Raw genomic sequence first — 19,800 nt, forward strand, 5'->3', positions numbered from 1 at the left:
TTTTGTTCCTATCTGTCCTAAAGGGATGCTGCAAGGCATCTAACGAGAAAAACACCATGTATCTCTGCTCAATAAAAACCAAGGCTGAAAGTGAGGGTAAGTACCACCACTGGCACCAGGACTGGCTGTCAGGTAGTTAAGAGTTTACAGTGGGAGGATCCAGTGGCTGCATTTCTGTGGATCCAGCATCACAAGTAATGTGGACAGATTTTTTTTTCTTGGTGCCAAGGCTACTCCTTTTAAACATAAGCAAATCTTGACCATCACTTATTCATCTATCTACAATACTGTGAATTTCAGGTGGCAATAGGATATGGCAAAATGTGCTTGGAAATAGAACACTAGTAGGTTTCCTGTTCAGATGTCTTTTATCTCTTTAACTCTCTAGGAAATTATCATAATAAAGAGAAAATTTCAGGAGAAAAGCATTGAAAAAGCATTTGATGTCTCATGTCCTTGAATTTTTAAAGGAGCTGCTACAAATGACTCACCTGTTTCAAGTGGGTGAAGGTGTCGGGGTTAGAGTACATAGCTTGCTTCTCCTCTTCATCCTTTTTCCTCTTTTTTGAGCGAGGTGCTGCTTTCTCACCAGTCCTCTGAGTCCTTTTGTTTCGCTGTTTCTTGGTTTCACTTCCTCCATCTGTTTTTGGCAACTGGTTGTTGCCACATCCAAAACCACCTTGCATTTGAGCCCCCAAAGTTTGCTAATGTAATTGGAAAGTTAAGAAATAAGTGAACTATTCACATGTTTGGTTTCAAGTTCATGCTACTCCAGCTCCATCCCATGACTCATCTTCCTAACAGGGGTACTAAAAGTTAAGGAGGAGAACAGACAGTGGTGTCAAGTGCTGTTCTCTGACATGTCACCCTTTTCTTCACACATTACTCTATGGAAATCAAGTCAGCTGTCAAACTTGAGGAAAGAACAGAACTGTTACGCGTGGCAGACCCTCCTACTGACCACACCGGGGCCGGGGGAGTCCCTCACGCGTGCTCACTGGCCACAGAGGAGGAGAGGATACTCCTCAGATGACTGCAGTGGCCTCTGCACAGCGATTCCTACAGGAACTAGGTGAAATGCAAGGTCTGCTAAACAACTCCTAGGCTCCCGTAAAGCTTAACAGCCTACTTCTTAAGTGAAAGAACAGCAAACCAAAGAAGCAAGAAAAGGAAACAAAACGGTCCTTTAAATTAACTCACAATCATACATTTGACTGAACAATTCCATTTCCTTAAAGGCAGTGGGAGAGACTCTAGATGGTAAACATAAATCTGTTCATTTTTGTCCGTGAGAATAATCCAAGCTCTAAAAAAAGGCTTTAAGGACAGAGCTACACATACCTTAAAGTACAGAAATGTTTTCAGGCTCCATTATTTCTTAACTTATTATCAATACTTTGCTATAATTACAGCTGTTGAAGTTATATAATGAATTCATCATTGAATCTTCGAGGGTTTTGAAAATTAGTTTCTGTTATAGTCTAAATGGCTCAGAGCATAGATGGTAAAATTTTTACACGAAGGGTAGATGGTAGGCTTTCTAAGTCATAGCCATCCTAATGATTCAACCCTGCCCTTGTAATACAAAAGCAGCCAGAGACAATCTGTAAATGAATAATCTTGCCACTATTCCGATAAAGCGTTCAACATTTGTGGGCAAATCTGAATTTCGTCGAATTATCATGTGTTGCAAAACATTACTCTTCCTTAGATCGTTTTCAGCCATTTAAAAGTGCAGATCATCCTTAGCTCATTTGAATGAGTAGGGAGGTGGAGCAGGCTCAGACTGCTCACCCCTGGCCAGATCCATGATGCTCAAAGGGTGTTAAAGGTGCTCTCCAGCAGCAGGACCTAAGATTGGCCATAAATGGCACAGGGGCCCAGTAATCTGTTTTAACAATCCTCTAGTTAGAGAGTGCTCATCCAACTTCACGTATGCAGGAATCACCTAGAGGCATGAGACTCCACATGGCTTCAAAAGTTCCCAGGTGACATGGATGCCACTGGTCCCCTAGGACTGCACTTTGAGCAACAAGGGCCTAAGAACTTTTTCAGTGGCTTAGAAGAGACTAAGGGTGCATAACATGCAGCCCACACCCTTCAAGGGGCTGCAGAGATTGCTCCCTGAACACATGGGCATTGATATATGAGACTAGCTGAGAAAAGATGATTCCAGAACTGAGTTTTTAAAAGATAAAAAAGATATTGGCCAGATTTACAAAAAAGAAACAGCCACAGGCAGCCTTACATGGAAGGGTGAAAACAGAAAGATAGGGAATTATAAGTCCTTCGATATCCCTAGGGGGCCTAAGACACCTGGGGTAGATTTTTTTTGCTGAAAAAGGATAACTGCTAATATTTTCAAAACTTACATGTATCTATCAGGTCACTGATCTCTACTAAATGGTCAAAGACAAGAAAAGAGTCAACACTTGCCAAAAGAGTATCATTAACAATTTTAAAATCGAAAATCTTAACTAAATATACCATTCCACCTTTATTCAATTAAAAAATGAAAGTGATAGAATCCAACGTCAGAAGCACTCTAGGGAAAGCTTTCTGAATACATTAGTAATGACTCTGCACCCTTTGAAAGGAGGTAACAGCTACCAGACAGATCAATTCCCATGACCCCAAAACCCAAGTTTTGAAAATATATGAATGAAGTTAATTGAAACGAGGGAGAGGGATTTTTTTTTCCTTTGGTAGAGACAGAGTCTCACTTTATCACCCTCGGTAGAGGGCCATGGTGTTACACAGCTCACAGCAACCTCCAACTCACAGCCCTGCCTCAGCCTCCCGAGTAGCTGGGACTATAGGTGCCCACCACCCTCAGTACATGGGGCCGGCGCCCTACCCACTGAGCCACAGTGGGCCATCCGATGTCAAAGTAGATTTACAATAAGCTCTTCAAACAAATAAAAAAAAACTCTAATGTTAATAATGTAAAATGTGTAGAATACTGATACATGGATAACTGCATAGATAAAACAGTATCTCCACGTAAGATTACATTTGTAGAAAGTTACACTACACACTACACAACGGGTTCCCTGTGTGGATGCTCCTGAAAGTCCCGAGACTACTCAGGGGTGCTCAAGCTACCCTGTTAATAGCTGATGGAAATTATGCACTTATTTAGTAATAAATAATAAAAATACACAACATTTAATTCCTTTGCTTTAGATGAACTCAGTGTGATAGTAACTATTTCATATCACGTTGTATCTGAAATGCAATATGTGCATTTGCTTTTTGAAATAAATAATAAACAAATTTGTTACTTAGTTTATGGATAGAAGAAATATATGTTCCATAGAAGTAGAAACAACAAACTAAAAAAGTCTCAGAGTAAAAAGGTTATAACATAGTGTCCCAAAGGTCACCATACATAGGAAAATTAACAAGCTAATATATTTTTAATATTCATATCTTTTACAAACTTTTATATATGTTAATTTTATAAATATTGTTAATAGATCCATGGATATTTTGTAAACAAAGGTATACGTAACCACAATGTGCCATTTTCTCCCTGTGTATGTATGGGATACCCTGAACTGCTGAAATTAACAGTTGTGGGTACTAATCTGCTACAAGCATTATTTACAACAAAGAAAAATAAGTTGTTTTTATGATTCACACTTACCAATCCTTCAGCTGAGTTTTGCTTCTCGACTAGTTTATTATCCTTTGTACAGTCATCCTCTGCACAAATGCCTTCAGGTTTTTGATTTAAAAGAGAAGATGACTTTTTATTTTTTAACAGGTGTTTCAGAAGTTCATTCCCTGAATCTCCTTTGGCAGCAGGGGCCTCGAGAGAATGGGGAGGACTCTGTGCTGAGGAGACAGGACAGACTACTGTGTTTGTGTTTTCTTCTACCTTACTACCAGTTTGCTCCTCCAACTGAGGCTCCTCTTGGCCCGGGCATGACTCTGTCTCGGCCTTTTCCAGTTTAATCTCTTCAATCTTGGCAGGGGTTTCTGTGGAGTGCTTGTCCACCTCTGAACTTGCATAGGTCTGCTGATGTGGAGTCTCTTGTGAGGAATCACTGCTGGACAATGTGCTCTCTGATCCTGTGCACAGCTGGCCTGCTGCTGCACTAGGAGTCGACTGGCCAGGGCCAGCTGGCTCAACCGACTCCTGCTCTGCCTGTGGAGGAAGCTCACCAGGCGTGCTCACCGCAGGGGTGGAGGTGGCTTCCGTCATGCTTGGCGTGGGAGGAGCAGTTATATCTGAATGGGGAGTGGACGGTGCCTTGGTGGACTCTGCATCATCATCTTTCTTCTTTTTTCTAGTTCTTTTCTTTTTCCCTTTTTCTTCAGGAATTATATCAGAATACAACTGTATGAGAGACTGTGTTGATCCTGGATAGCTCTGCCCATGGCTAACAGCAGGGTCTGGGCCGCAAGACAGGCTGCTACTAGCTGTAGCTGTTGCTGCTGGCAGAGCAGGTGCAAAAGGAGGCCTCACTGGGGACTGCTGGAAGCTGCTCCCAGGAAGACTCCCATGCCCCTGCTTAATGGGGTGGAAATTTGGGCTTCCAACAGGAATTGATGATGAATCAGGAACAAATGAGGGAGGACCTACCTGCCTTCGCTCATTGGTTTGCATGAAGGTTTGGGAGGAGGGTGAATTAATAGAGCCTGGCTGTATACTCATCTGCTGCTGGTGCTGTGGAGATTGCTGAAGGGGCCGTGGGGGTTGCATAAAATCACAAGGCAGTTCAGAGCTGTAGAATGGGATCTGGGACACAGGCGTCCTGCGACTTATCTCTGAGCCCACCATGCCATGCTGCTCCATTTCCATCCTCTGCTGCAAAGCTCTCTGTCTGTCCACCTCTTGCATGAGTTGAATACGTTGTCTTTCTTGCTGTTCTCGTAAACGTTCTTTACGTTCCCGTTCTTGAAAACTTTCGCTGAAGGGGTTGTTGTCATCAAATTCTACCCGTGGTGGTGGTCCACTCTGTGGATTTGCATTTGACCCTGCCCCCGGGGCTGGTGTGCAAGTTTTAATTGGTAACTGGGCAAGTGGGGGCTGAATCCTAGGAGGGTTGAGGGGGAGGTGCGTAGGAACATTGCCGGGTTGCCATCCCGGTACACCGGGCACTCTAGCAGGGCTGCTGTGACTAGGAAGAACTGCCGCGTGCTGCTGGTGTTGAAGCTGAGGTGGCACCAGGGGAAAGCTAGGTGGCACCTGGCTCATGGCAGGTGGAGTGGCACCTGGAACTAGGGGTGGCTGGGGCTGGACACCAGGCATCACAGCAGGTGGGGCCAAGGCACACTGCTGCTGCTGCTGCTGCTTGATGCGATAATCTTCGATTAGCTCGGCATGCTCTTTCTGCTGTTTACGAATCTGGAACAACAAAAAAAAATTGTTAGTTATATATAACACAAGTATCAAACTAGAATACTGGCTTATGATTTTGGTGGGGGTTATACAGACCTCGTAGAGACAAAAATATTTTGCTTAGGCATGGCAAAAAAGTCACCAAAAACTTAACACTAAAAAGCCTTTAACTAAAGACTGCCAATCTTTTTAACAATAGGATTTTTCTAAAGTTATCTGAGAAAGCACTCTACATATGAAATATCAAAAACAAATTCTAAAAACATTTGTCTGCAATAAGTTTTGAAATCTTACTGTGAAAGTCACATTATATTTCCTTTTATCTATCTCCTTAAACAGTTTATAGAAAAGTGTAAATTTTGAGATTAATTACTAGCATACATAATATGGGAATAGACAGGCTCAGACTCCATGGGACCGTCAAAGGCCAGGGTAAAGCCCTCAGGGAACCATCTCTGTACTCCTTAATGAGAAGGAGTCTGAAGGTGCCTACTCAGGAAAGTGTCTCTGTGACTATCCCTGCGTGGGGAAATCAGCAGTGCTGGCAGATGAGGCCGTCAACTAGTAGTTTAGGCTACAGAAGCTGAGGTCTGAGATGAGGCTTGTTCTCCCCCACTCTCCTGCTTGCACCACTATCTGGCCTCTTCAGATGTCCCTGTTTACCCTTTACCCAACCTTGTATAATATAATCTCCCCTCTCTCATTCTTAACCTTGACTGCTATGCATCCTTACTTGTACACTCTGCTATGCACCCAATAAAAAGACTGAGAAACAGGACAGGCGCGGCACTGTTCTCAGGCTGCCACCAGGGACATGTGACAGTGTGTGCCTTTACACAGGCTTGGGTTTTATGCACTGAGTTTGGTGTTAAGTTTAGTCCTTTGCTTAGTGCTGTATCCCTTGCTGGCCAGTCCCAGGTTGGGGTTCACCCAATGCCCAACAGTGTACCACACCACAGCCTCAGGTTTAAAAGACTAGTGTGTAGAAATCTGAATGTAATGGGTAACATACTCAAATTATAATTTCTGAAATCTATACAAACTGAGATGATATTTTGGATAGTTTCTAATTACGCTCTTACTATAAAAACTAATATCAGCAAGTTTATTCATTCCAAAAACCTTTGTACCCCAATGTGCCAAATACTCAAGACCACACAACAACCAGATACAATTCAGAGCCCTGCACGGCCAGCATGATGCTAACTCACACGGCCTACGGTTCCTCTGACAGGGAGCTGGGCAAGACCACAGAGGTAGAGAGAGGAGAGTGCAGATGAGTGGAAACTTGAGTTCAGCTCTAGGTTCTGTGTTCCTAATTAAATAAGCTTCCCAAATTTTGACCAGGAAAAGAAGGAGAGGCAGAATTGAGAAGTGCAGAAGAGACCAGATCCATAACAGTTTGTCCAAGCTAAGGAGACTGGTACTCAGTGCTTTTGAGAAAAAGCAGGGATCTGCTAATCTAGAAAAAGTTGAGACCCTACAGATGACTGGGGGTAACCTGAAAATGACGAGATCCTGCAGATGACTGTGGATCACACTGCAGGAGGGAAAGACTATTTCGACAGGCACACTCTTGCTATAGACTATTGGATTGGGGGGTTTCAGGAATGCCTGGGAGAAGTTGCTTGTTACCTGAGCTACCTGAAGGACTTGATGCCTGTGACCAACTTTTGAGTCTGGTCTCACATCTCAATAACTACGCCTCCCAGCGAGAAGGTGAGACACACACCCACATGGGCCTTGGACATATTCCCTGAGGGAGCAACTTCAGACATCACCCACCCATCGCACACCTTCTGTTGCTGCCCCAGAATGGCCAAAGAAAGCTGGCACCACAGCTCCGCCCACAGAACCCCACCACGAAGGCAGGTTGGCCTGGGCACATTTGAAGGCGCCTGCCTTGCAAGCGCCCCCTAGCTGTGGCCTTGGACCAGTGCTCCCTGTGGTCACCTCTGCCTATAAACTCTTCCCCAGCTCTGCTCTCCTCAGGGACTCCCCTTATCTTTCAGGTCCTTTCACTGACTCCCTACCCAGGCAGCAAATCTTGGCAAGCCCTACAGACCCTGGGGGACGGAGATGGGAGATTTTTAAAGAACTGATGTTGTAGAATAAGGGAAGTGGAAGCTTAAAATCCCAGCTGGGCTAGACTGTTGCCAATACCACCTCAAAGTTGTCAGCAAAAGGAAAAAGATACACTTTCAGATAAGTTGTTTGTTGGTTTACTTTTTAGTATTTTTATCATGCCACATATTAGCAGTTTTTAAAACTAGTTGTTAAATTTTGTTCAAAACATTAAATTGAAATAGTGAGTAAAACCAACACCTTGTGATGGGTCTGTACTGTGCCTGAGTTTAGTTTGTAAACCAAAATGATTCCATTATTGCCTCAAAGTTTTGGGAATATTAACATTTAGTATTTTTGATCTGTTTTCCACCTTGTATAGTTATAGTCTATTCTTAGAATTTTCCAAACCACTATGCTTAATGTTAACATGATTCTAATTTGTTAATATTTTGACAGATTAAGGTGTTAAATACAAAGAATATTCTTTTGGGGGGAACTTAAGGAATTTTATATTTCTGAACAAAGCACTGACAAATCAGATAATCAGCTTTATCTGAGAAAGACGACTAGTAACTTCTCCGCCTTCTGTAACAGTAAGGTGAATGCACAAACTATCGGTGGTCCTGAATCCATGGGACCAACTACTGTTGTGTGCCAGGACTTGCAGTTCTGGCTTAATTAGCAGAAAGCTAAGTTAGGTCTCATTTGGAGAACTGGTGGAGAGGAAACTGAAGATAATTACATAGACTATGCCTGCATTTACCAGACCCAGCAATGCCGTGAAGTTTTAACCTAACAGATCTCAAATTCACAGATGTTAGCATGGATTGAGTGGCAACTGCTAGTACAGAGGGACTTGTTAAATGTATAACCTAATTTTCCTGAAATTTTCTTTCCACTTGAAATTTTTATGTTGCATTTTCCTTTTGGTGTATGGAAATAATATGGTTGTTGATATTTAAAAGGGCATTTCTGCCTGGCACCCATAGCTCAGTGAGTAGGGCACCAGCCACATGCACCAAAGTGGTGGGTTAAAGCCCAGCCCGGACCTGCTAAACTGCAATTTAAAAAAAAAAAAAAAAAAGATGGGTGTTGTGTGGGGCACCTGTAGTCCCAGCTACTCAAGAGCCTGAGGCAAGAGTTTGAGGTTGCTGTGAGCTGTGATGCCACAGTACTCTACCAAGGTCAACGTAGTCAGACTCTGTCTCATAAATAAATCAATAAATAGGCCGGCCCCATATACCGAGGGTGACGGGTTCAAACCCAGCCCCGGCCAAGCTGCAACTGTAGTCCCAGCTACTCAGGAGGCTGAGGCAAGAGAATTGCTTAAGCCCAGGAGTTGGAGGTTGCTGTGAGCTGTGTGAGGCCACGGCACTCTACCGAGGGCCATAAAATGAGACTCTTGTCTCTACAAAAAAAAAAAAAATAAATCAATAAATAATAAATAAAAGGGCTTTACTGCTTTCTCCTCTTCGGTTTAATTTGATTTGGGCTACAAAAGTATTACTTTACAGGTTTATCCTTTTAACAGGTATAGTTTAACAACCTCCACTGAACTGGGTTGACCCCTGTTGCACTGATGTATTATGCCTAAGTAAGAAAGAAAGAACAAAATAAAAAAATATATATATGCAATTCAAATTCCTGAGGGCCTCACCATTTTGTTTAGTGATCTGGGTGAAGAAGGGATGCAAAACAATGTGCATGTCTTTCAAAATCATTCAACTTTCAGATAAATAACAACACCAATGTACTGAATCTGATACTTCAAATTGTTTTTCAACTTACTTTCTTAGGTTTCCCAGGTATACTAATATATTTTCTGATTGGTCTCTTTTCCAGGAGTTGTGTAACACCTATTTTTATGTGTTTCCAGACCAATTTACTGGTTAGAACTAATGAATTAGAAATTCATGCACTGGTGAAGCAGTAAGATTATACATACAGCACCTAGAATAGTATCTGGAATATAGAAGGTGGTCATCCATGCTTTCCCCAGGACATTTTATAATACTTTTTAAAAATATATCAATGGGGGCAGCGCCTGTGGCTCAGAGGAGTAGGGCGCCGGCCCCATATACCAGAGGTGGCAGGTTCAAACCCAGCCCTGGCCAAAAAACAAAAACAAAAACAAAATATATCAATGACCAGGAGTGGTGGCTCATGCCTATAATCCTAGCACTCTAGGAGGCTAAGATGGACAGATAGCTTGAGTTCACGAGTTTGAGACTTGAGCAAAGTGAGACTTCCATCTCTAACTAAAAAATAGAAAAACAAGCTGGGTGATGTGGCAGGCACCTGTAGTCCCATCTACTCAGGAAGCTGAGGTAAAAGAATGGTTTGAGCCCAAGAGTTTGAGGGTGCTGTGAGTTGTGACCTCACAGCACTCTAGCAGGGTGACTGAGTGAGACTGTTTAAAAAAACAACCCCAAAATCAAAACATAAAAACTTCCACATTATCGGGAGGCACCTGTGGCTCAAAGGAGTAGGGCGCTGGCCCCATATACCAGAGGTAGCGGGTTCAAACCTGGCCTCAGCCAAAAACTGCAAAAAAAAAAAAACCTTCCACATTATCAACTGTTTATCTTAGTAACAATAGCCTGGATCCTCAGCAACTGCAACAACAGATAATATATTCCATTTTTCAAATATTAGCTTTTAAATAAGACTGGATATGCAAAAAATCTTAGCCCTTATCAAAAGATCTTGTACAATCTCGGCCCTTATCAAAAGATCTTGTACAATTACTATGGAAGGCAATAAAAGTGCTAAAACATGCTTCGTAAGAAATATCTTCAAAAGAACATTTACCTGCAATAACCATGAAACCAGAGAGCGAATTTAAAGAGAAAAGCAAACTCTCATTCTGGAATAGTCTTAGTATATAAATCACCCTTTTGTGGGAGCTGTGGTTTGAAGCCATCTGAGTCCAAATCCCTAATCCAATAGTTAGCTGTGAGCAAACATGTCACGGAACCTCCACAATGAATTGTCAGTTTCTTTAGTAGTAAAATGGTGATAAATATAAACTTCTTCAAAAAGCTGTAGCCAAGATTAATAAGACAACACACATGAAGGTGTTTGCCAGAGCACTCATTACAGAGAACACTCACATTTTTATGGATCCAATTTACTCGAAACCCCATCCACTTTCTATCATTAAGATTTGGGTTAATTTTGTTTTAAAAATTAAAATTGACAACTAAAAGCTAAGTTTTCTTTTTAGTTACTCAATTCTATGAACTTTAATAGAGTAGAGATTAGTGTAGCCATCACCACAATCAAGACAGAAGAACTCTGTTACCCCCAGAAAACTTCCTCAGGCCACTTCTCTGTACACAAAACTAACCTTTGGCCAACACTAATCTATTATTCACCTCTATGATTCAGTCATTTTAAAAACAGTACATAAAAGGAATCAGTACATAACCTTTGGGGATTGTTTTTTTTTTTTTTTACTCAGCATTATGCCCTTGAGGTCCAAGCTGTTGCAGAGACAGTTCATTCTTTTTACTACTGGGTAGCAGTCCACTGTTCACATTCCAGTTTTTAGTGACTATGAGTAGGAATACTATGAAAAGTCATGTTCAGGTCTTTGCATTAACCTAAATTTTTAATTCATGAGGGTAAATATACTTAAATATAATAGGTGCCACACCTATTTTACACCCATTATTGTTTAAAGTAAAATTTTAAAATGTTAACTATTTCTTCAGTATCACTCCATTAGAACATTTTGAGAAACATTTGGTTTACAAATGGAAGTTAACAGCCAAATGATTTCATTTATCAAGAATGAGTACTTTACATAAGATATACCAATGTATTTTAAGACCAAAATATTAAGAAATAATAAGATCAATTCCAAGTGAGAAAAAAATACTTACTGAGCCCAATTCTTGCTCCCACCTAAGCCCACAATATCTCCCCGTGAGCCTGGCCTCAGAAAAGCTGATGATCCTCAAATAATGAGGGAATATGGTTTTTGTACAGGAATTTTTTGATGCAGAATAACTATGCAAATAATTCTTTTAAGTCAGAATTATGAGAATTAATCTCTTCAGTGGCATTTATTAAGTATGTGCTCTGAGACGATCACTCTAAGGAGAGGACTGGGGCCATTACTGACTCTGATGGTTTGCTTTTTGTTCTTTTGTTGAAAAAAAAAAAAAACAGGGGTCTTGCTCTGTTCTTGGGGATAGAGTGTGATGGCATCAACCTCACACTCCTGAGTTCAAATGCTCCTCCTGCCTCAGCCTCCTAAGTAGCACACACCATCACACTGGGCTTTATTTTTTGTAGTGATAAGATCTTGCTGTTGCTCAGAGCTGCCACTTTTTGGCAATGTACTTCTGTACATCATTTAACACTAATCAAAACTTTGCATCATTAATGAATGACACATTAAAACAGTCTACTCATTAACAGTTGTAGATGATTTCTGTTTTGCCACCTATTTATTACCTGTTCTAGCTGTTTCTGAACCATGCTTTGCTGTTCAGTAACATGCTTGAGTTGTTCAGCATCCTCTTCTGGAAATTCACGCCCAGCTTTCTTGGCAGTACGTTGCTTAGCTGAAAGGGCCTTCTTAGATTTTCTGTGTGCACCAATTTGTTCTTCAAGATATTTCTGCTGCATCTGAAGAAGCTGTTGGGTCTCCTGGAGCCATTCTTCATACTGCTTACGTTGTGAATCATCTGAGGAAAAAATTAAGAATTCATCTGTGTTAATTTTCTAAAGGATCCAATTAAAATTACACAAATCCATTTTATAAAGGAATAGAGTTCAACCATGACTAATACAAAATTTGAAAACCCAAATTCTAAATATTAGGCCATTATATAACTATGAAATATCAGATTTTAGAAAAATGTTTAATTAAAAGCCAGAAAATGCATATCCTTAGGACACTGGTTAGTTTAATATTTTTAAATACTACAAATCCAATCCTTGAAAAACAGAAGACTTTACTAATGGAATGCTTGTATCTACTGAACTAACAAATTCTCTAACCACAAAGCCAAACTTCATATTTAACTTACACATGCATTTTGTTAATTCAACATTACAGATTTTGAAGAGACAAAATAAGACATCTCCCATTAAGGTCTAGAGCATTAGACTAGTAATCATATCCCATGCTAATTTTCCTTAGTTTATAAGTTCTTCCCTATTTCTTAATTGTGAAAAAAATGTCATAAATTGAGAGGGAGGAAACCAAGAATGTTTTAGAAAGGATCAATTTAAACTTTATAAAGGAAATCCATAAATTGAAAACATTGATAATTTTTGTTTGATAAGGCATACTTTTATAAATAAGGGGAGGGAATAGTTAAGCAAGTAAAATCTACTCTACTTCTGTGAATGTCATTGAATCTCCCTACATAGGCACCTCTTCATCTTGTACCAATATTCCATTCCTTATTCTGCAAGGGCACTTTATTTCATTGATGCCAAGTCCAAAAAAAAGAAAAAAAAAGTCATCTTATGTAGTGAAATTCTGAATATACCTTTGTGACTCACTACAAGACAAAGAAATAAATACAATTTGAAGAAGGACATTAGCTGAAAATAACATTAATGATAACAGAATATTGTCATACATTAAGAATCCAACCAAATCCAATGGGCACAATAAAGCCAGAAAAAGCCAGTTGGTTAAAGTCATTTATTTGTTTTAATGCATGTATTCAAATTATAATCATAATTCATATAGGGGGAATTTCAAAAGGTCAGACTTTGGGTTTGTTCCTAAACCCAGAAGTTCCAGTACAAGTATGAACTTGAAATCTAGTCTACTAAATTTGAAGGGCATTTTTTCAAGAACAGGCTTTTTCACAAGATTTCAGAAGTTCTGCTTCTGGTAGAATGAGACCTACCGCAAGGAAAGCCTTTCTGGTTTCTGGAACCAGGAGAGCAGAGGTGAGCAAAATGAAAAATAATGGTGAAAAAAAAGTTAGCTAAACAGTCTGAAGATTTCAGAAAGGTTCAGTTTGGGGAGACTTTAAATACTATCCTGAACCACCTTGGGACCCCTGAAGGTAACTAGAAAGGATGCAAGATGACCCTGCACACTTGACCTTCACATGCTGCTAGCCCAACTCATTTCTAAGCAGATTCCCTTTGTTTTTCCCATTTAGTGTCTTTGCCACTTAGGCAGTCTTTGGAGTAAAACGCATTTTAATTTCATAGATTGTAAAGTGCCCAATTTATATACAAAAACAGCAACAACAGTATTGAAGAGAATGGGGAAGATGATTTTTTTCTGTATTAAAATACTTATCTCTAACTATAATTCCTCATGCACAGTGGGAAAAAAAACAATGAAAATACATGCCTTGAAGAAAATGTCTAACGGGGCAGTGATGTTTACTATAAGATGAGGGCACTTAGGCTTAAAATTATATACCTACACTAACTCCAAGTGTTTAGAACATAAATACAGTGCAAAAACAAGCAATCCCCAGAAAATACATTAACTTATTAGACTTATACTTACTGACAAAGCCTGGACCAAAATTTGGAGGATTAGGCCTAGAAATCTGATGTGTTATACTGCCATCCTAAAATAAGTAAAATTTACAAATATGTTTATTCCACATTTCAGTTAAAGGGAAAAAATACTTTAAGATAAAAAGAAATGGAAGAAAATCCTTTAATCTCCTAAGGTAAAGTCTTGATTTTTATAGAGAATGAATTTTATAGAGACAACCTAATTTCTAAAAACTTATTACTATCTCTGAACTATTGTCTAGATGTTGGGTGAATAATTATGCTGAGGCAAAGGATTATTCAGCAGAAATACAGTAATGGGAAAAATCGATTTTTGTTAATGCTAAGCTAAATTCGTACTTTTTGTTGACGTCTACCTACTCTCTAATCAGACTTGTAAACACAGGTTCTAGATTAACTAAATGCCACTCCATAGCAGTTCTGTAGAACAGAAATGTGTGTCTCTTAACATGCACAAATAATAAAAGAAAAAATACACTAATTACATTATTACTCTTATTTTCTACATATGCCTATAGTCCTAACAACTTGGCAGGCTGAGGTAACAGGATCACTTGATTGTCTCTAAAAAGTAAAAATATGTATTTTTAAAATGCGTCTTATTTTCTAATTAAATGTCCTGTTTCTTTCAGGATGACTGAATAAAGAGCTAGTAATCTCACAATTCCCTGGCAACCACCTGGTAAATTAATTTTTTTTTTTTTTTGAGACAGAGTCTCACTGTGTTGCCCTCAATACAGTGCCACGGCATCACAACTAACAGCAACCTCAAACTCTGGGGCTTAAGCGATTCTCTTGCCTCGGCCTCCCAAGTAGCTGGGACTACAGGCGCCTGCCACAACGGCTGGCTATTGTTTTGTTGTTTTTGTTGCAGTCATCATTGTTTAGCTGGCCCAGGCTGGGTTTAAACCTGCCAGCCTTGGTGCATGTGGCCAGCGCTGTAACCACTGTGCTATGGGCGCCAAGCCAGAAAAATTAATTTCGCAAGATTTTTATCCAAATTCAGTTTGTTAGATATGATCTATACCCAAGGTAGTAATTATGAACAACACCAGCAGTCAGAACATACTATGTACAGTCTTTATAATTCTACGAAGCACAGGGAGTAACATTTGACAGATAAGAAAACGTAAGTTAAAGAACTTGCCCAAAGTTGCACAGTAAATTTACAGGGGAACTGAAATTTTTAGAACTCAACTATAAATGTGAAATTTTCCCATTATATCAAATGGCATCTGTTTCTCCTTTTAATAACAAAAATGAAATCAGCATAATAAATCTGAAGCACAGTTGTCAAAATAAAAAGGAAAATTTCAAATGGACATAGTGTTATCAGTTGCTCTCTTTTTAGTTCTAAGCAGATGTATGTTTTTAAAAAAAAATCACTGAAGAAAACGTTATACACAAAATGGGCAGTTTTACTCTCCTAAACATTGCTTGATAGTAACCATGTAGTCTGTCTGAATAGAATAATAATGAACTGTTCATAGCAGTTTTACATTTTAAATGTAATGGATTAATTTCTAACATGCAGAATGTAAAAATGTCTTTCCAGGGTTAAAAGTGAAACCAAAATCCTTAAACACTTGGTTTCCTTCTAAATGTCTTTCTGTTTTTAAGTATACAGTCCTTTTCAGAACTTAGAGCCATGTTTCTGACCTTTACTTGTCTTTAGTATCCTGGTAGTATTCTAAGGTTATAACTACTTTCTAGAAGGGGCCTCACTATAAAGAACGAGTTTGGTGAGAAACACAGAAAAATGTGCACTGTGGAATGAGCAGCGTTACCTGAGGAATGGCTTGTGGTATAAGATTCTGACCTTCACTATTTTGTGTTCCAGGCAACGACTGGCCTATAAAAGGGAACCTGTGAAAACAGAGTTAATTATCAAATGATGAACAATTAGAAATTATTAATATTAAAAACTATTTTGTCTGTATTTAAATTAACAATTTTTCAGAGAAGAGAAAAGTAATGGCAATGTCTTCCTTGTCAAAACACTTACTTGGGTTTGTTTGTTTGGTTAATTTTTTTTTTTTTATTGAGACAGTTTCACTTTGTCACCCTTGGTAGAGTACCATGGCATCATAGCTCACAGAAACCTCAAACTCTTGGGCTCAAAGGATTCTCTTGCCTCAGCCTACCTAGTAGCTGGAACTGTCAGAGGCCTGCCACAACACCAGGCTATTTTTTTCTTTACCACACCTGGGCCAGGTTGGAACCCACCAGTCGTGACCACATGGCCAGCACCCTTAACACTGAGCTATGGGCACCCAGCCCAAAACACTTACTAAAGCCCTGTCCTCTGTATACCAAGAGGTAAGTAACCTCCCCAAGGACTAGAGAGGCTGTCATAGGAAGATAGCTAAGCTGACTACAGAAGTTTACTGTTATATGCCTCACTATACCTTAAGATAAAATGAATTCAAGCTTTCAAAATAAAAACAAAGATTTAGCTTTATTATATGAACTCTTAAGAAAAATTTTCTTATTCTAATTTTCATTAAAAATTGGTAGCTTAGCTATTTTGTTTTCTAAAACAAAAGATAAATCCTAATTGAGAAATTCCATACAACTCTCTAATATTAAAGCAAATCAAACACTGATGATTGACCAAGATATATCTACATGCTTAAAAACATTTGGTGCAATGTTATTTACTCTAATTAAAGCAATAAAAACTTCACAAAAGCATTACTGCTTATAGGAAAACATTTCCTGAAGAGTTATGAAATGCTTTAACATCCCAAGATACACATCCTATACACAATAATTTTCATAATACATTCCAAGTCTATTAGTATTTAAGTATAAGTAGGGTCTATATAATGCATGTTTTAAAGTTTTTCTTCTTTTTAATTCATTTATTACCCCCTCGCCTGCTACAGCCCTGGTGTGGAATGATCTCTTAATTCAAGTATCACTCACAGTCTAACAACTTCATTCAACATCTCACACTACTCTAAACGGAGTCTATTTCTTTTTAAAAAACCCTCAGTAAAATGGCAAAAAAAAAAAAAAAAAAAAATAAGTCTAATCCAGGACTAGTATCTAATCGGCAGAAATAATATGATACTGAAATATCACAAAACACTAAGAATTCTAAGGTCTGTATTTTAAAGTAAATGCTAAATAAGATTAAATTTAGGATTTCCTATTTTGAATATGGGCAGCAAACTAAAATATTATTAGCAGTATTATGACTGTCACTAACAGAAGACAGATTATTTCCCTATCAAGTGGTGCAGAAACCGTTATGTGAATTATTACATTAAAACCATGCTTTTTTGAATAATTTTTGTTTAGGAACATATATATCATAAATTTAATTATATTTTAATAAATACATTTTAAATATAATTGATTTCTTTTATTTTTTTTGTAGAGACAGAGTCTCACTTTATGGCCCTGGGTAGAGTGCCATGGCATCACACAGCTCACAGCAACCTCCAACTCCTGGGCTTAAGTGATTCTCTTGCCTCAGTCTCCCGAGTAGCTGGGACTACAGGCGCCCGCCACAACGCCAGGCTATTTTTTTGGTTGCAATTCAGCAGGGGCCAGGTTTGAACCCGCCACCCTCGGTATATGGGGCTGGTGCCTTACCGACTGAGCCACAGGCACCGCCCTAATTGATTTCTTTTGTTATACTGGTTTTTTTTTTCTTTTCTATATATAGAACATTCTGAGAAGAATTTCAAAGCCTTCACCTACAGCTCAGTGGCTAGGGTGCCAGCCACATATACCAGGGCTGGCGGACTGGAACCCGGCCGGGGCCTGCCAAACAACAACTACAACAAAAAAATAGCCGGGTGGTGGGGTGGGCACCTGTAGTCCCAGCCACTTGGGAGAGTGAGGCAAGAGGATCGCTTAAGCCCAAGAATTTGAGGTTGCCGTGAACTGTGACACCATGGTACTCTACCAAGGGCAACAAAGTGAGACACTTGTCTCAAAAAAATAAAAAAATAAAAAATAAATAAGTCTTCACCGGAATGCCAAAAAGATTAGACTTGAAAAGGCTAGGAACCCCTATGATAGATAAATAGTGTTAATAAATGCTGAATAAAAAAAAATCATTGCAAATCACTATCACTACTTTGATCTAAAAAATGTTTCTTAACCACGTCCAAAGAATCTTAACTAAACTTTACCCTTAAGAATTCAAATTTCAGCTCAGCACCTGTGGCTCAAGTGTCTAAGGTGCCAGCCACATACACCTGAGCTGGCGGGTTCAAATACAGCCCAGGCCCGCCAAACAACAATGACGGCTGCAACCAAAAAATAGCCAGGCATTGTGGCAGGCACCTGTAATCCCAGCTAGTCGGGAGGCGGAGGCAGGAGAATCACTTGAGCCCAGGAGTTGGAGGTTGCTGTGAGCTGTGATGCCACAGCACTCTACCCAGGGTAAGAGCGTGAGGCTCTGTCTCCAAAAAAAAAAAAAAAAAGAAAGAAAGAAAGAAATCCAAATTTCTTTGGAATATGTTTACCTTAAATTCATGTAAATTTTATATTCAATTCTATAATCACTCACGTTGCTTTTTACCAAAGGTTTTAGCAAGATAGTTAGGTTAAATTGAGGCTCTATGCTTATTTTATAGAAGGAGGTTCTCAAAAGAGATATACGATATACGTAAGAATCACACTTGGTGCTCACTACAAATACAGACAGATATTCATTCAGGCAACCACCTCCTGAGATTCAGTAGGGCTCCAGCAGAGCAACGGAACCTGGACTTTTAAAAAAATTACCATATATTCTTAATGGTAGTTCTGTGATCGAAACTTAAGAAACACCATCCTATGGTAATTATTAACCTTAGGGGTTATAAATACTCCAACTTCAGAAATTCAAATAGTCAAAACAACTTTCACAATCTTCAATGAATAATTTCCATTTTTCTGCTAAGAGTAAAAAGACAAGCTCTCCAACTCCTAATTCCAGTTGCTCTTTTAGCTACTCCTCTTGACTTTTTTTTATGATCTGAAATCATCTTGGGGACATTGTATTTTAGTGCTAAATTCACAGTTATCTTAATCACTCTGTATTTAAACTGAATAAATCTCTTAGCATTAACAACTCTAACAGTATTTAAAAGAGCACACTTAAATAATGCAGACTTCCTGCCTGACCAGGTCAATCTTACAAATTCTTGTGTGATGCTTTAGGTTTACGATCCTGAAACTAATAGAAATTAATTTCTTACACTGGGATAGCATTTTACATCTGATTGTATTCAGTAATATTACCCCCAATTTAAATATTTATTTTTCATTCCTAGAATACAGTTTGAGTTTGTTTGCTCTTCCCAGGAACCAGTTTTCATGCACATCTCTAAGTCCAGCAGCAGTGAGACGCGTCTCCACCTACCTGCTCATCACCATTGGTGGCATGCCCAGATTATTCTGTGCCATCACTTTATTTATGCCTTTAAGGGCCACCATTTTGGCTTTCATTATAGGATCTGTAATTGCATCAAAATCTGAAGAAGAAATACATTTTAAAGTTACTTATTTCATAATTCTTGGTTGAAGGTGCACTAAAAGATAATGCAAATATCACAAACATTATGTAATTCATAGACTTTTACTCCTCATTATTTAATAATCACTATAGGATTTTTATACTAGGTAAGGAGTTATGAGATGATAACACTTTAATCCTGGATTTAACTGCATCTCATCAACCCGTAATTCAATCATCCTAAGTGCTTTAAGAATTAAGAAGTCTGTCAAATTTAAGGGCAATTACAGCAGTAATCTAAAGCAGCGCAATTCTCTTTCATTCAAACTTTTGCAACGCTAACCAGAATTACTTCTTTAGTAATGTAACATCATGAATAGGAATTTGCGGTTATTTCCACTACCAAGGAATT

The 19,800-nt window shown here is 39.0% G+C and overlaps 1 protein-coding gene and 1 pseudogene across 11 annotated transcripts in view; one reads left to right on the forward strand and one right to left on the reverse strand.

Annotated features, from left to right (window-relative positions):
- The window catches only part of KMT2C (lysine methyltransferase 2C), a 298,652-nt gene that overhangs the window by 24,522 nt on the left and 254,330 nt on the right, over window positions 1-19,800 (reverse strand). For all 11 annotated transcript variants that reach the window (XM_053608446.1, XM_053608454.1, XM_053608455.1 and 8 more), the window contains 6 exons: window positions 19,296-19,407; window positions 15,718-15,796; window positions 13,917-13,980; window positions 11,882-12,114; window positions 3,650-5,356; window positions 492-704 (listed from right to left, as the gene is read on the reverse strand). In XM_053608446.1, the coding sequence (XP_053464421.1) occupies window positions 492-704; window positions 3,650-5,356; window positions 11,882-12,114; window positions 13,917-13,980; window positions 15,718-15,796; window positions 19,296-19,407 (2,408 nt within the window). The remainder of the gene's footprint in view (window positions 1-491; window positions 705-3,649; window positions 5,357-11,881; window positions 12,115-13,916; window positions 13,981-15,717; window positions 15,797-19,295; window positions 19,408-19,800) is intronic.
- On the forward strand, window positions 6,547-7,444 carry LOC128560244 (hairy/enhancer-of-split related with YRPW motif protein 1-like; annotated as a pseudogene).

This window comes from Nycticebus coucang, chromosome 11, assembly GCF_027406575.1.
Source record: "Nycticebus coucang isolate mNycCou1 chromosome 11, mNycCou1.pri, whole genome shotgun sequence".
NCBI lineage: Eukaryota > Metazoa > Chordata > Mammalia > Primates > Lorisidae > Nycticebus > Nycticebus coucang.